The sequence below is a fragment of the Schistocerca americana genome, chromosome 1 (genome assembly GCF_021461395.2).
Source record: "Schistocerca americana isolate TAMUIC-IGC-003095 chromosome 1, iqSchAmer2.1, whole genome shotgun sequence".
NCBI classification, from domain to species: domain Eukaryota; kingdom Metazoa; phylum Arthropoda; class Insecta; order Orthoptera; family Acrididae; genus Schistocerca; species Schistocerca americana.
Window position 1 is genome coordinate 318,152,421 of NC_060119.1, and position 17,649 is coordinate 318,170,069.

The 17,649-nt window shown below is 42.8% G+C and overlaps 1 protein-coding gene across 1 annotated transcript in view; it reads left to right on the plus strand.

Annotated features, from left to right (window-relative positions):
* The window catches only part of LOC124546313 (tachykinins), a 55,784-nt gene extending 41,467 nt beyond the window's left edge, over positions 1–14,317 (plus strand). Inside the window, exons 3-4 of the mRNA XM_047125032.1 lie at positions 4,843–5,005; positions 13,412–14,317. Of these exons, the coding sequence (XP_046980988.1) occupies positions 4,843–5,005; positions 13,412–13,470 (222 nt within the window). The 3' untranslated portion in view covers positions 13,471–14,317. The remainder of the gene's footprint in view (positions 1–4,842; positions 5,006–13,411) is intronic.
* The last annotated feature ends 3,332 nt before the right edge of the window (positions 14,318–17,649 follow it).

Below are 17,649 nucleotides of genomic sequence, written 5' to 3' on the forward strand. Positions count from 1 at the left end.
GCCGGGACGGCGCATTGTCATCCACAAAAACTCCATTCTTGGCTGGGAACATGAAGCTTATGAATGGCTGCAAATGGTCTCCAAGTAGCCCCACGTAACCATTTCCAGCCGATGATCGTTTCAGTTGGATCAGAGAACCGTGTCCATTCCACATAAACACAGTCCACTCTATTATGGAACCACCACCAGCTTCCATGGCGCCTTGTTGACAACTTGGATCCATGCCTTCGAGGGGTCTGCGCCGCACTCGAACCCTACCATTAGCTCTTACCGACTGAAATCGGTTTTCCAGTCGTATAGGTTCCAGCCAACATGGTCACGAACCCACAAGAAGGGTTGTAGGCGATTACGGCAAGTTGAAAAAGAGAGAGTCGCAGAGAGAAAGAGGGTGATATTTATACGAGCGTATCATTAAACCCTTTCACTCAAAAATATTTCTCTCCTTCGTACCTTTTCTGTGTTACCAGAGATGTCGTGTCACTCATCTCATTTGTACTAAGACTGCAGTACACAAGAGGTGCATTTGCTTCCACCACACTGAGTGGAATGAATAAGTTCTAATAACTGTTCACTAACCTGCAGTCTTCTACAGTTGTTGTCCCCTGCGCGAAAACAGGACGTAGGTCGTGAATCCGTAATCTTGAGGCTGTAGGAAATCTTAGCGAGGAACTGTTATTTCAGGGATGATTAAATTTGCAAACAGTTTTTCTATACGAGATGCCACTCGCTTTTTATTAGCATAACACGGGAAACTGCACATCACATTCCACTTTAGAGTCACAAATAATTTATATTCTTCAACAGATTAGTGAACTGCATATTTCCGTAATTAGCATCACACTGTTCCCAAATATACGCATATCAAAAGAATTTTTGCATCACCTCAGTTCCCAGAACTCCTGAAGATAGACGATAACTGTAGGTATTGTATCACAGACACAGTCCCTATGACTGTTCAGAGATTTAAACCCACCCAAAGATGTAAACACCCATGCATGAGCAGCGCCTATTAGACGGAGGGGGTCGTCATTCCACCAGGACGGAGGTACACGGCTCGTGTTGCCTGTAGTTCAACCATGCCTAGATGGTATATACCGCGGTTCGATCGCGTCCGCGTTGTTACTTTGTGCCAGGAAGGGCTCTTAACGGGGGAAGTGTCCAGGCGTCTCGGAGTGAACAAACGCGATGTTGTTCGGCCTTGGAGGAGATACAGAGAGACAGGAACTGTCGATGACATGCCTCGCCCAGGCCGCCCAAGGGCTACTACTGCAGTGCATGACCGCTACCTTCGGATTATGGCTCGAAGAAACCCTGGCAGCAACGCCGCCATGTTGAATAATGCTTTTCTTGCCACCACAGGACGTCGTGTTACGACTCAAACTGTGCACAACAGGCTCCACGATGCGCAACTTCACTCCCGACGTCCATGGCGAGGTCCATTTTTACAACCACGACACCATGCAGAGCGGTACAGATGGGTTCAACAACATGCCGTATGGACCGCTCAGGAATGGCATCACATTCTGTGCATCGATGAGTATCGCATATGCCATAAACTAGACACTCGTCAGAGACGTGTTTGGAGGCAACCCGTCAGGGTGAACGCCTTAGACACACTGTCCAGCGAGTGCAGCAAGATGGAGGTTCCCTGCTGTTTTGGGGTGGCATATGTGTGGCCGACGTACGCCGCTGGTGGTCATGGAAGGCGCCATAACGGCTGTACGATACGTGAATGCCACTCTCTGAGCGATAGTGCAATCATATCGGCAGCATATTGGCGATGCATTCGTCTTCATGGACGCCAATTCGCTCCCCCATCTTGCACATCTTGTGAATTACTTCCTTCAGGATAACGACATCGCTCGACTAGAGTGGCCAGCATATTCTCCAGAAATGAACCCTGTCGAACATGCCTGGGAGAGATTGAAAAGGGCTATTCATGGACGACGTGACCCACCAACCACTCTGAGGGATCTACGCCGAATCGTCGTTGAGGAGTGGGACAATCTGTACCAACAGTGGCTTGATGAACTTGTGGATAGTATACCACGACGAATACATGCATGTATTAACGCTAGAGGACGTGCTACTGGGTATTAGAGTTACCGGCGTGTACAGCAATCTGGACCACCACCTCTGAAGATCTCGCAGTGTGATGGTACAACATGCAATGTGTGGTTTTCATGAACAATAAAAAGCGCGGAAATGGTGTTTATGTTGATCTCTGTTCCAATTTTCTGCACAGGTTCCGGAACTCTCGGAACTGAGGTGATGCAAATCTTTTTTTTATTGTGTATGTCCAAATATCCATACGTTGCTATTAAAGTCTTAACTAACATCGACCGCGGCAGACAACACGTCTGTCCTCCGACACTGCCAAACCAGCTCTGATCTCACAGCCGAACCACTTCACCCGCTATCCAAGTTAGGCGCGCTCCAAAGGTCTCCGAAGTGCTTATTCAGCCTTTTCGTTTAACAGTTGTTTATTGTTGTGCTGGTTATTAATACTTGTGAAATAATAGAATGATATCACACTACTGAGAGATGCTTTAAATATGAAATACAAGTAATTACGCTCTTTAGTTTGTCTATTATTAATGACAGAAGATTGTCATTTTGGTGCGCAACTTCCTAATGCAGCAGCCAATCGCGGAGAGGGACCACAATTTAGACGGTCCTTCTCATGATACCCATACCTAACAAACCATCTGTCATCGGTACCTCACACCACATTACGTCATCACCCAACTGCTGCCTTCTCAGCTGCTCTAAGAAGAGCTTCTTGTACTTGAATATGACGGCTGCAAAGTCAGAAATATTACGCGATGTCGTGCCGTTAGCAAAGGCAGTCGCTTCGGTCATCTGCTGCCATAGCCCATTAACACCAAATTTCATCGAACTGTCCGAACGGAGACGTTTGTCGCAGGTCCCATATTGACTTATGCGGTTGTTTTACACAGCGTCGGTTGTCTGTTAGCACTGACAGCTTTACACAAATGCAACTGCTCTCAGTCGCTAAGCGAGGGATGTCCACTGCACTGGCCCTGGTGAGAGGTAATGTCTGAAATTTGGTATTCTCAGCACACTTTGACACTATGGCCTTCGGAATATTGAATGTCCTAACGATTTCCGAAATGGAATATCCCATGCATCTAGCTTCAACTAGCAGTCCGCGTTCAAAGTATGTTGATTTCCGTCGTGAGGCCATAATCATATTGAAAACCTTTTCAAATGGATCACCTAAGTACAAATGACAGCTCCACCAATCCACTACCCTTTATATCATGTACACTACTGGCCATTAAAATTGCTACACCACGAAGATGACGTGCTACAAACGCGAAATTTAATCGACAGGAAGAAGATGCTGAGATATGCAAATGATTAGCTTTTCAGAGAATTCACATACGGTTGGCGCCTGTGGTGACACCTACAACGTGCTGACATGAGGGAAGTTTCCAACCGATTTCTCATACACAAACACCAGCTGACCGGTGTTGCCTGGTGAAACGTTGTTGTGATGCCTCGTGTAAGTAGGAGAAATGGGTACCATCACGTCTCCGACTTTTACAAAGGGTCGGATTGTAGCCTATCCCGATTGCGGTTTATCGTATCGCGACATTGCTGCTCGCGTTGGTCGAGATCCAATGACTGTTAGCAGAATATGGAATCGGTGGGTTCAGGAAGGTAATACGAAACGCAGTGCTGGATCCCAACGGCCTCGTATCACTAGCAGTCGAGATGACAGGCATCTTATCCGCATGGCTGTAACGGATCGTGGAGCCACGTCTCGATCCCTGATCAACAGATGGGGATGTTTGCAAAACAACAACCATCTGCACGAACAGTTCGACGACGTTTGCAGCAGCACGGACTATCAGCTCGGAGACCATGGCTGCGGTTATTCTTGACGCTGCATCACAGAGAGGAGCGCCTGTGATGGTGTACTCAACGACGAAGCTGGGTGCACGAATGGCAAAACGTCATTTTTTCGGATGAATCCTGGTTCTGTCTACAGCATCATGATGGTCGCATCCCTATTTGGTGACATCGCGGTGAACGCACATTGGACGGGAGCATTCGTCATCGCCATACTGGCGTCACCCGGCGTGATGGTGTGGGGTGCCATTGGTTACACGTCTCGGTCACATCTTGTTCCCATTGACGGCACTTTGAACAGTGGACGTTACATTTCAGATGTGTTACGACCCGTGGCTCTACCCTTCATTCGATCCATGCTAAACCCTACATTTCAGCAGGATAACGCACGACCGCATGTTGCAGGTCCTGTACAGGCCTTTCTGGATACAGATAATGTTCGACTGCTGCCGTGGCCAGCACTTTCTCCAGATCTCTTACCAACTGAAAACGTCTGGTTAATGGTGACCGAGCAACTGGCTCGTCACAATACGCCAGTCACTACTCCTGATGAACTGTGGTATCGTGTTGAATCTGCATGGGCAGCTGTACCTGTACACGCCATCCAAGCTCTGTTTGACTCAATGCCCAGGCGTATCAAGGCCGTTATTACGGCCAGAGGTGTTTGTTCTGGGTACTGATTTCTCAGGATCTATGCTCCCAAATTGCGTAAAAATGTAATCACATGTCAGTTCTAGTATAATATATTTGTCCAATGAAAACCCGTTTATCATCTGCATTTCTTCTTGGTGTAGCAATTTTAATGTCCAGTAGTGTATATGCGGTACTACCGCCTTTTGTATATGTGCATATCGCTATCCCGTGACTTCTGTCATCTCAGTATAGAAGCAAAAGTAGCTTGAATGAGTTTGTTGTTAGTGTGAATGTGCTATTGAGGTGATGTCTGTGTTGTCCGCCATTCAGGGAGTACGAGGCAAGAAAGACGACGGGGCTTCCCCTCCTGACCTGGACTCTCTGCTGTACTACCTGAACGAGGCCAGCGAGGCAACTCGCCAGAAGAGGGGCAACACCAAGAAGGCGCCCGTCGGCTTCTACGGCACCCGCGGCAAGAAGTCCTGGGCTCCGGGTACGTACTCTGCTGGCGAGGCTGTCACTTCTCACCATCGACCACTGTGACTGCTATCCTCGCTGCACGTTTCCCAACTGCAACTTATACAGGGTGTAACAAAAAGGTACATCCAAATTTTATGGAAACATTCCTCGCGAAAGTACTTGCCCCCCTTCTAACAGCCGTGTACCGCAAGCCTCTAGGTTCCAAATGATTGGAAAAGAGCACAGGTAGTCCCAGTTTTCAAGAAGGGTCGTCGAGCAGATGCGCAAAACTATAGGCCTACATCTCTGACATCGATCTGTTGAAGAATTTTAGAACATGTTTTTTGCTCGCGTATCATGTCATTTCTGGAAACCCAGAATCTACTCTGTAGGAATCAACATGGATTCCGGAAACAGCGATCGTGTGAGACCCAGCTCGCTTTATTTGTTCATGAGACCCAGAAAATATTAGATACAGGCTGCCAGGAAGATGCCATTTTCCTTGACTTCTGGAAGGCGTTCGATACAGTTCCGCACTGTCGCCTGATAAACAAAGTAAGAGCCTACGGAATATCAGACCAGCTGTGTGGCTGGATTGAAGAGTTCTTAGCAAACAGAACACAGCATGTTGTTCTCAATGGAGAGACGTCTACAGACGTTAAAGTAACTTCTCGCGTACCACAGGGGAGTATTATGTGACCATTGCTTTTCACAATATATATAAATGACCTAGTAGATAGTGTCGGAAGTTCCATGCGGTTTTTCGCGGATGATGCTGTAGTATACAGAGAAGTTGCACCATTAGAAAATTGCAGCGAAATGCAGGAAGATCTGCAGCGGATAGGCACTTGGTGCAGGGAGTGCCAACTAACCCTTGACATAGACAAATGTAACGTATTGCGAATACATAGAAAGAAGGATCCTTTATTGTATGATTATATGATAGCGGAACAAACAATGGTAGCAGTTACTTCTGTAAAATATCTGGGAGTATGCGTGCGGAACGATTTGAAGTGGAATGATCATATAAAATTAATTGTTGGTAAGGCGGATGCCAGGTTGAGATTCATTGGGAGAGTCCTTATAAAATGTAGCCCATCAACAAAGGAGTTGGCTTACAAAACACTCGTTCGACCTATACTTGAGTATTGCTCATCAGTGTGGGATCCGTACCAGGTCGGGTTGACGGAGGAGATAGAAAAGATCCAAAGAAGAGCGGCGCGTTTCGTCACCGGGTTATTTGGTAACCGTGATAGCGTTACGGAGATGTTTAATAAACTCAAGTGGCAGACTCTGCAAGAGAGGCACTCTGCATCGCGGTGTAGCTTGCTGTCCAGGTTTCGAGAGGGTACGTTTCTGGATGAGGTATCGAATATATTGCTTCCCCCTACTTATACCTCCCGAGGAGATCACGAATGTAAAATTAGAGAGATTTGAGCACGCACGGAGGCTTTCCGGCAGTCGTTCTTCCCGCGAACCATACGCGAGTGGAACAAGAAAGGGAGGTAATGACAGTGGCAGGTAAAGTGCCCTCCGCCACACACCGTTGGGTGGCTTGCGGAGTGTAAATGTAGATGTAGATGAATAAAAGGTGTTATATAGACGTGGGTCCGGAACCGTTTTACTTCCATGTTAGAGCTCATTTTCTACTTCTCATCATAGTTGCGTTAATCACGGGAAACATACAGGAACAGGACATAATAGCATTACATGAAACGTTTTCTTACATGAAATGTTCAAAATACCTTGCTGATTATGTTTGGTTAGGGAGATTTCCAGAAAGACAGTGCCTCTACAGGAGGAGTTTGAAGTAATTGATCGTCGTATTAGGAAAAAGGGGACGCTATACCCTCTACTCGCGACTGGAGGAGGCATAGAAGGACCACGACACCTCAACTGAAGGAGGACTCCTTCGTGTAGTTGAGGAAAACACTATTACAGCGTAAGACAACTAGCTGCAAGACGTAAATGTTGATTGGAGATTGCTACGCGAGGAAATATTTTTTTCCACTGCGTTACAAGAATGTTTCCTGAAAGTCTGACCCCACCTTTTCGTTACACCTTGTGTGGATATCTCATACACAGTGCCCCACTTATTTCGAAGAGCTTCGAATTTCTGTTTCTGGTGTGTGTGTGTGTGTGTGTGTGTGTGTGTGTGTGTGTGTGTGTGTGTGGGTGGGTGGGTGGGTGGGTGTGGGAGTGGGAGGGTGGGTGTGGGAGTGGGAGAAGTGGGCTTAAGAAACTCATGTCAAAGGGATTATGGTATTGCACTTCAGTTTTTGAAAAGAAAATCTGTGTCAAAGGTCATGACGAAGGATACGTTTTCGACCAGTAAGGGTTATTACAACGCTATAACAATATGCACCATGTTGTTGTCTTTATTTTTGTTGTTGTTGTGGTCTTCAGTCCTGAGACTGGTTTGATGCAGCTCTCTATGCTACTCTATCCTGTGCAAGCCTCTTCATCTCCCAGTATCTACTGCAACCTACATCTTTCTGAATTTGTTTAGTGTATTCATCTCTTGGTCTCCCTCTACGATGTTTACGCTCCACGCTGCCCTCCAATACTAAATTGGTGATCCCTTGATGCCTCAGAACATGTCCTACCAACCTACCCCTTCTTCTAGTCAAGTTGTGCCACAAACTCCTCCCCAATTCTGTTCAGTATCTCCCCATTAGTTATGTGATCTACCCATCTAATCTTCAGCATTCTTCTGTAGCACCACATTTCGACAGCTTCTATTCACTTCTTGTCCAAACTATTTATCGCCCATGTTTCACTTCCATACATGGCTACACTCCATACAAATACTTTCAGAAACGACTTCCTGACTCTTAAATCTATACTCGATGTTAACAAATTTCTCTTCTTCAGAAACGCTTTCCTTGCCATTGCCAGTCTACATTTTATATCCTCTCTACTTCGACCATCATCAGTTATTTTGCTCCCCAAATAGCAAAACTGCTTTACTACTTTAAGAGTCTCATTTCCTAATCTAATTCTCTCAGCATCACCCGACTTAATTCGACTACATTCCGTTATCCTCGTTTTGCTTTTGTTGATGTTCATCTTATATCCTCATTTCAAGACAATGTCCATTCCGTTCAAGTGCTCTTCCAAGTCCTTTGCTGTCTCTGACAGAATTACAATGTCATCGGCGAACCTCAGAGTTTTTATTTCTTCTCCATGGATTTTAATACCTACTCCGAATTTTTCTTTTGTTTCCTTTACAGATTGATTAACATCGGGAAGAGGCTACAACCCTGTTTCGCTCCCTTCGCAACCACTGCTTCCCTTTCATATCCCTCGACTCTATATCATACATTTTATTACAGGTGGTACCCCACAGCTCGAAAGTACTTGAAAACATCTTACTTACAGCACCATGAGCTAGTAATAAATACTTTTTTATTACAGCCCGTTACAGTTCTCAAATAATCATTGTGAAGGACTTTACCCCTTGACAGCAGTGTCTTGACATGTATTTTATGTTCTTTTGCATGTCTGTGTTTTATCGTGTACTATATAATGTCCTTCAGACATGCATTCACTGCTACGACCTACAGCTGTGTGAAACAGTAGAAAGAGTTGTACAATTTATTAGTGGGATACGATAACTTGTGGTGGATCGGACCTCGGGCCTGGATTTCCCGCTTTGCGCGAGCGGTCTCCATAACCACTTCAGTTATCCGAGTGCATATCCCAGACGGATCCAAGTCACCGTCTGTCACCAGGTGTCCACGTTCCGCCCTCGCACAGTTGCTGTGATTTTCGCACAGAGAGAGAGACAAAGTAACTACCGTTGCGGCCTATCTAGGCATGTAATACTATTTTGCAGCGTCTGTGTTTTACAGTGTATTATGCAATTATGAATACATTTCTTCTATTTCTTACAGCTGTAGATCGTAGCAGCGTCTGTTTTTCCCACATGCGTGTATATCTAAAGGACATTGCATAGTACACTGTAAAACACAGACACTGTAAAATCGTATTACATGCCTATACAGGCCACGACAATTATAAATAAGTTTCTCCCTGTGCGTAAATCACAGTAACTGTGCGAGTGCAGGACGTGGACACAGGGTGACATATGGAGGTTTGGGTCGGTCCAGGAAGTGTACAGGGATAGCCGAAGTTGTTGAGGTAACCGCTCGGTGGTGAGGCGGGAAGCCCAGGTTCGAGTCCCGGTTCGGCGCAAATTGTCATATGTAATTAATATTTGGGCAGCTGAAATCTAATCGTATTCGCAAATGCGAATACATTTGTTGTTTTTATGCTATTTGATGCCGTAGGTTTAAACTGCCATAAGCTGCTTTAAATGACTTCCACATATCTGATGATCTCAGGATTGAAATCGGTTGCAATAAAGAATTATTTATTAGGAGCTCTTAGAGGATTTTTAAGAATACATTTAGGCTCTCATAAATGCATGAAAGGTTAATTTCCAGTCACTGCATCATACACAGAGAAGTTAAAACATTGTTAATTAGGGCGTTTGCCGATTTGTTGGTATAAAAATCTATTGCGTCGGTCAGTCGTCTGCTGCCACAGCCCTTTAACGCCAAATTTCATCGCCCGCTGAAGGAACGGATACGTTTATCGTACATCCTACCTTGACTTTTACAAGCTTTGTTGCTTGGCTGTTAGCGCTGACAACTCTATGCAAACGCCGCTGCTCTCTATCATTAAGCGAGGGGCCTCGGTCACTGCGTTGTCCGTAGTGAGAGGTAATGCCTGAAATGTGGTCTGATGCAACCTCCATCCGTTTGAATCTGCCCACTTCCCTCGTGCTTACATTTCAACAATATTTATTTCTGCTATTTGCCTTGATTACCAAATTGACAGTTCAAAATGGTTCAAATGGCTCTGAGTACTATGGGACTTAACTTCTGTGGTCATCAGTCCCAACTTAGAACTACTTAAACCTAACTGACCTAAGGACAGCACACACATCCATACCCGAGGCAGGATTCGAACCTGCGACCGTAGCAGCAGCGCGGTTCCGGACTGAAGCGCCTAAAACCGCTCGGCCACCGCGGCCGGCTAATTGACAGTTCCAAAATTAAAAGAAAATATTACTATGTTACTTTGTAAATATTTTCCGTGGTGGGGCACTGTAGGTATTTTATGTCGCTATATCATTTTCCTATGTGAAGCAAAAAACTGTTTCACTTATAAATATGATCTCTGGATACCTTAAAATTCGATGGGATCAAAAATACTTGTTAGTTCTGAATACTAACAAATGCTTTCACACTGTATTTTTATACATCAAATTATGAAAGTTATTGTTTTTTATTCCTAAAAAGTCCACTCCAAGCCAACGTTTGAGTAACCTCAGCTTGTGGGATCTCTTTGAAATTATGAAATAAATGATCACCGTGTCGCCTGTAGAAAAACTATCGGACTCCATTAAAGTACTTTGGAAGAGATGCAGATCCAGTTTCACGATTAAAATTGGTTCACTGACTATCTGTGAAGCAGACCAGAAATTCCCACGAAAGTTTCAGTTATTACAATGCTGAAAGCCAATTCTACTAGTTATTTGGAAACGAAACATGATTCAGAGTATCTAAATAATGCTCAGGACTCTCAGCAATAATTTGCTTTGAAATAACACTTTCACCTTGAATAAACTTACATGAATTAGCAACGAACCATAGGAATCGCAAGAGGCATGAACGGTTTTACATTGTTCCGTCATATGGTTAAATAGAAGAGTTTTCTCTGTTACTTTACTATCTCAGGCACTTTATCTCTTTATGAATGATAATCTCTTACTCGTAAAACAGCAAAGGTTGGTTGGTTGTTTGGGGAAGGAGACCAGACAGCGTGGTCATCGGTCTCATCGAATTAGGGAAGGATGGGGAAGGAAGTCGGCCGTGCCCTTTCAGAGGAACCATCCCGGCATTTGCCTGGAGTGATTTAGGGAAATCACGGAAAACCTAAATCAGGATGGTCGGACGCGGGATTGAACCGTCGTCCTCCCGAATGCGAGTCCAGTGTCTAACCACTGCGCCACCTCGCTCGGTAAAACAGCAAACATTAACAAAAAGTACGAAAAATAAATTAAATCTAGAAAAGAGGAGCCATACCTTCAGCCATTTGCACCTGATTATTGCACTCGTGCTCACCTCTTCTTCAACAATATTTACTCCGCGCATCTCCTTTAAGTACCAAAGTGACTGTTCCTTGAAGGCTCGCGCTGTGCCGTTTCAGCCGAGCCCTTCTTTTAATCAAAATGTACAATTTTCTTTCTTCCCCAATTCAGTTCGATAACGTGTTGTTGTCAGATTCATTTACTACATTAAACCTACGATTATTTTGAAGTAATACTACAGACAAACTTTGAGGAGTTGATCAGCGTTGTTTGCTGGATGCTTTAATAAGATGAACACTTGGTTTCCATCAGCTCGTTACAGGGTAATTCATTGATTGTATTTTCCTAATTATCTTTATTACTTTATTGTAACAAAATAATTGCTACCATTGTAACGCTGACAGAGTGCTCTATTTGTATGGAAATGCTTCCACTAACTCTTGACGGCCGCGGGTGCAAAGTTTAACACGGATGGAATGGAAGAAATCGACCTGCAAGACAATCAAGTTGGATCCCGGAGAAATTTAGGAACACGAAAGGCAATACTGACTGAACTACTTGTCTCAGAAGACAGGCTGAGAAATGTAATCCGACATTTTTTAGAATTAGTAAATTTAGAAAAATCTCTTGCCCGTTTTGAGTAATATGCATTCTTTAGTATTCTGAAGGTAGCAAGGACTCAGAAAACATCCCATTTTGCTATTTTGCTATTCTGACGATGTGTAAAGCACACCCTTTAACGTGAGGCGATTTAGTTCCTGAACAGTAGACGTCGATGCGATGCAGTGCCTCCAGTCCATACCGCAGTAAATGGCGCGGTATGTCCTTTGAAAGGACACGGCCAATTTCCTTCCCCGTCCCTGAAACAACGCTAGCAATAGCCCTGTATCTAATGACCTCAATGCCAAAGGGATGTTAGAGCCTTATCTTGCTACCTTCGAAAAATCGACGCAAAGAGGTCTGCACCCACTCAGTCCTTCAGCATCGAGTCTCCACTGTGGACGAAGCATGCGGTTCGTTACGCCTACATTGCTGAGATGACAGTCATCCCATTGCAGGAGTACATTTTCTAGTGCCAACCCTTCGGTGTATCTACCCACCAGTTCCACAGTTGCATCAATGCCACAGCACCGTGCATTGTTCGATCCGAAATGTTACTGTATCACAACCGCATTTCCTGAACATAGATCATTGTGGTCTGCTAGGACTGTCTCATTTGCTGAGACTGGGCATACTGACAATGGCGACACATACTGTACCTGCTTTCAAGTTTCCAGTTCGTTTTGTGATTCTCAGCCAGTTTGCCGTGACACTGAGCTATCCAGTAACACAAGATAAGTACTGCTGGGTCAACATGTACATCATTTCTCTGTGGTCTTGCTCACTTATCGATGGTACACCGTTCTACAAATCCTATGAAGGCGGATTGAGTCAGATGATTCTTCCGGTGTGTTGCATTTTTCGCAGAACTAAGCGTATTATTTGTCTTTCGGAGCAACGTATCAAACCAAACACAAGAGGGCAATCACTAGAGAGTGGGTAGTAACTCATGAGAATCCACGAGCGACTGGATCTTTCAGGATTTTGATTCTCCTCCTCGTTCCTGTCAGAATAAAATCCTTTCTGTCTCACTCCAAACGGAACCCCTTTCTCCTCTAAATCTTGTTCTGCAGCAGAAACTTGACTTTGAAATGATCTCTCACGGTTTCCTCGAAAATAACGTTTCCAGTTTCAAAAGAGAGCTAATGACTGATCCCCTAAAACAGTCTCGGCTTTGACGCGTCCTTTACAACTAATTGCCCTTAGTTCCTCTAACAATTTCCATCGCCCAAAATCTTTAGCTGAGACACACCGTCTCCTCTCTCTTACTGTGTAACTTAAGGCGGTTCCTCTAATAGTTAATGTAATTTGGGTTTCCTTATAGATCTATTTCTCAAGATTGTAAACAGTTTTCAGGTTTTACATGTGATCACTGAAGACTCTTAGAAATGAAGTGGAACGTCAATTATCTAAATAAGACTTTTATTGCAGTCGAAAAAGAAGGTTATGACCTCTTTTACTTACATAATTGCGACTGAGGTAAAACGGAGGTCTAAAAACAAAAAAGACAACAATTACATGTTATTATCATGTATCACTAATTACGAAAATGAACCTAATTTGCAAACATTTAATAACCTAAAAAAACATTCATTCAATCACACTTCTTAGCGTAATTACGATTTCTTAAAGAGAAAGGAAAGAGAATATTTACGTATTGCTGCGTGACATGTGAGTTTGTGCAGTTGGACGTTAAACTAAATATGTCGTTCACTAATAAATTTATTTTATGTTTTTCAGACGGTGGAGCGGCATCCTCGAGCGATTCCATCGCCTCATCTCTCATCAATAGTCAATAGGAAGTTCTCACAGCAATGATGAATCACTTAGTGCCATCCACAATGTCACAAGTCCTCCAGACATCCTCAGAAACCAACGTTAACTAGTGCATGAAACCATACAGTAATAAAGAAGATAACTTTAATGCTTCTATCCAGTGGCCTGTTGTAGATTAGTGATTTGTCATTGAGAGATAAGTATTACAAGATTATGTAGGCTGCCGTGTCCTGTAGTGTCATATTTTGTACTGACGCTAAGTCTGATATTGGCCACGTCTCTCTTCTTTTTTTAGGTGTGGACATTTCGTCAAAAAATATTTATTTTATTTCATCTACGATACATGTTCCCTAAGAAAATCTTGAGTTACGCTTGTAGATTCTGTACAAAGAATGAAATCGCACCATTACAATAAAAATTCTTAAAACTATACAGAAGTAGATACTTTTGGCGTCCATAAACGTTTTAACTACTCATTCAATTACAGTACTTTATATAGTCTCTAGTTTTTAAATTTGTATTTGTCTAAGACTTTGCTGCGGCCTCGTTTTATATGTAATATTATATAGAAATTATTGTATTCTTAAGCGTTCTCCCTGGTCCCTGTATAATTTTTCAGAGCGATTACAACGCCTCAAGCTCAAAATATTTTTGGCCATATATTATGCTGTTATGAATAAGTTCATAATAAAGGAAGCGTTATCTGGATTAGATGTGGTGGTGAATGGTGCGTAAATATAAGATTATTACGTTATATTGTTGCTTTCGTAGTTATCATTTTTGTTGGCATATCTGGAAAATACGAATGAAAAACTATTTTAAAATGTAAAATTACACTACATATCAATAAAAGGGCAATACAAATGATAAAATGACAAAACGTGGTGGTTGCTTCCTTAGTTTCACTTTCATTTTAAGAAAATTGATCTGCATCAGTGAAAACCACTGCCTCCGTGTAAATGCAAAATTCTCAAATGACGCACACCGAAGACTCGGTTACTTGGTGTTATTGGTGAATGTGGATGTTATCTTTTCTTTTTAAGCGTCAGAGAACTGCGCACTTTTACTTCAAAGAAAATGCAAGAAACTTTAGCGCAACCCAACACCAACTGTTTCAGCTAATATGATCTCAATACAAATTACATCGTATTTGGGAAGCCAAAAGTGCATGTATAACAATTTTACAACCACTGAAATGAAAATTCATGACTGATCGCATATCTGAACAACAGGCCTATTGATTCATAAGATTATGGCCAATAACACCATAAATTACAATTCCGATTACTGGTTGTGTTCATTAATGGAAAGGGAACAATATTTTCCATATAGTTTTCAGTTATAATTGTCGACGAAAACACTGACTGCATGTATTTCTCATATAATCACACTTCAAACCACAGACCGTCTAATCAGAGTTCCCAGTACGTCTTTACACTACCTGGAAAGTCATCACTGCGTGTCTAAATGAAATTATGTACAAAATGGAGATCTTATTTTGTACATATTTAAATTACATGTATTTTACTTTTTTCGATGTACGTTCCATCTTCGTGAAGTTCTCCATCTTGAGACACAAACCCCATTGTTACGTTTATAAATAAATGGCATATGTGTGAGTCGAATTACCGTCTGTTGTCTCGACATATCACTGTAGGGATACATAGAGTAGCTACATCTTTTGAGTGAGCATTTAGATGCTCAGAATTTTTTGTCGTCAAGATACATTGCTTCCCGTGAAATGGTTCAAATGGCTCTGAGCACTATGGGACTCAACTGCTGAGGTCATTAGTCCCCTAGAACTTAGAACTAGTTAAACCTAACTAACCTAAAGACATCACAAACATCCATGCCCGAGGCAGGATTCGAACCTGCGACCGTAGCGGTGTTGAGGTTCCAGACTGCAGCGCCTTTAACCGCACGGCCACTTCGGCTGGCTTGCTTCCCGTGTCACTTGACTTCGCTACATTGTAAGGTTTACCCGAAATTGCTCTGTATATTTGGAACTTTATTACTCCGCTAATGTAGAAATTACCGTGCATTTTGTACACGAGTTTCATAGGCATCTTAACTATCTGAATTCAATATTTGTAATGTACTTGAATTAAGGCTCTGAAGAGAAAAATTCAAGGGTGTGTCGCTTTTTTTGTGATAGGTGTCGCAGCTCATATCGCTAGAACATTTTATATGCGAAAGGAAGTAACAGCCATCGTTGTGTATTTAGGTTATGTAGTCTCGACATATCCCTGTAGGGATACACAGAGTAGCTAGTAGTAGAGACTACTTGCCATACTGCGTACTCCATGGCCTTATCTCTGTTACACACACACACGCACACACATCTGCAAGTTTCCTCCCATCAAAGCATTCTTTTATAAAGTGGTTCAACCATACTAGAAATATTTTGTGATCAAAACTGATCGCTTATTTTTTGGAATCAAGTCTTCAATCTTAATTCATCCTTAGGGAAACTGAAATACTAATTCCACATAATGATTCTTCACATCATAGCTACAAACTATCGTGGCGACTCTAAAATGGGTTGTAAATCTATAAAGCATGGAAGAAATTACTCACTCTTACATATAAATATTACCAAACAGCGAGGTCATCGGTCCCATAGAATTAGGAAAGGATAGGGGAGAAAGTCGGTCGTGCCCTTTCAAAGCATTTGCCCGAAACGATTTAGGCAAATCACGGGAAACCTAAATCAGAGCGGCCGGACGCGGGTTTGAACTATCCTCCTCCGGAATGCGAGTCACGTAGGCTAACCACTGCGCCACCTCGCTCGGTGCTCTTTCTGGTACGATGATTATAATTAGACCTTTCAAGTACTTTCTTATGAAAACTAATACTTCCTAGTTTTACAAACTTCTGTTTGCATACGTGGCAAAAACAAATACTCGTCATTGCGTAAGGCAGTCAAATTTCAAGCCCTTCAGTAAGTTTTCTCCCTTGTCGTAGAGCGAAATAAACTCCGAGGCAGAAAGAATGGGCTGTGACTTGTATTCCTCTGCAGCAGTTTCGTTAACAATAGGGCTTACGATTGCCTAGTCTCCCACTAATCATCTCATACGAAACAGTGCGAGAAATTTTCTGCTATTGTTCCTGAAACTGAAATATTGAAATGCCAGTTTTCAGTTTTCTGTAAATTCATCACTAGGCTGCTGAAGATGACTACACACAGCGAGCCGATCTGTTCTTTTCATGTAAGTTTGTACTGCCATAGTCAGACATGCTACATCACTGAATCACAACGTCTAAGTTTGATAATAGACATCCCAAAACTGACGAGTAAAATCAGTAGCTGATATAAACTTTTTTTTACCAAAAAAACTCATATTGTCACATGGACTCACTGGGTTTCAGATCAGACACTTACTTGGAATGGGAGAAACTGGAGGCAGCTCAGTCTTCCCACCAGCGTATCCGGACGTGTGCTTAGTTAGCCCGCAGTGCGTTTAGGTTCAGGAAAGGTTTCCGTTCCTCCACTGTTTGCTGCGCTACGCGAAAACGGCGGTTGCTTTCCGCGTAGCCCTCATTCATTTTTAATATTCTCAAAACCTCACGTTCCAACATTCTGCGTGCTTTTTGTTGGTTCTATATCGTGTCTCCCTACCACTTTGCGCGCAAAGACGCTCTGAGCAACTTGTGGGTCGTTGCAGCTCGTCCTTGCTGGAGTTTTTACAATGGTTCTTACAAAAAGTTTTACTTATAATCATCTAATATATGTCTAGTACCTACATTGTTTTACGCCTTCTTAAAAGCTTTACAAATTTTGGCGCCCTTTCTATGTTACAATTCTAAGATATTTTGAGACTTAACATCTAGAAGAATCCTCTAATACGTTTTTTATTTTTGTGTAGTGTCATGGTGTATAGCATTTTACTATTTCATGCTGTTAGACTATCTACGCTTTATCCCTTCACCTTAATCTATGGTACTATTGGTGTTATTTTGCTTTTTGTTTTTATTGCAACTACTTTCTTTTTCCCACCTTCCTCTCTCTTCATTCTTCTTTCTCCTGACGATCTTATCTGCAACATAATCTTGAAATATTGTGCTGATTATTTACCAGCAATAAAATTAATCTTCAAACTATTTGATATGGCTCACATGGTGAAGTCCTAAGGTTTTGCCTGCTTTTGGGTTCATTAGTTCCACAGCATTATCATGAGCAATTCGGCTAATTATGACAGGTC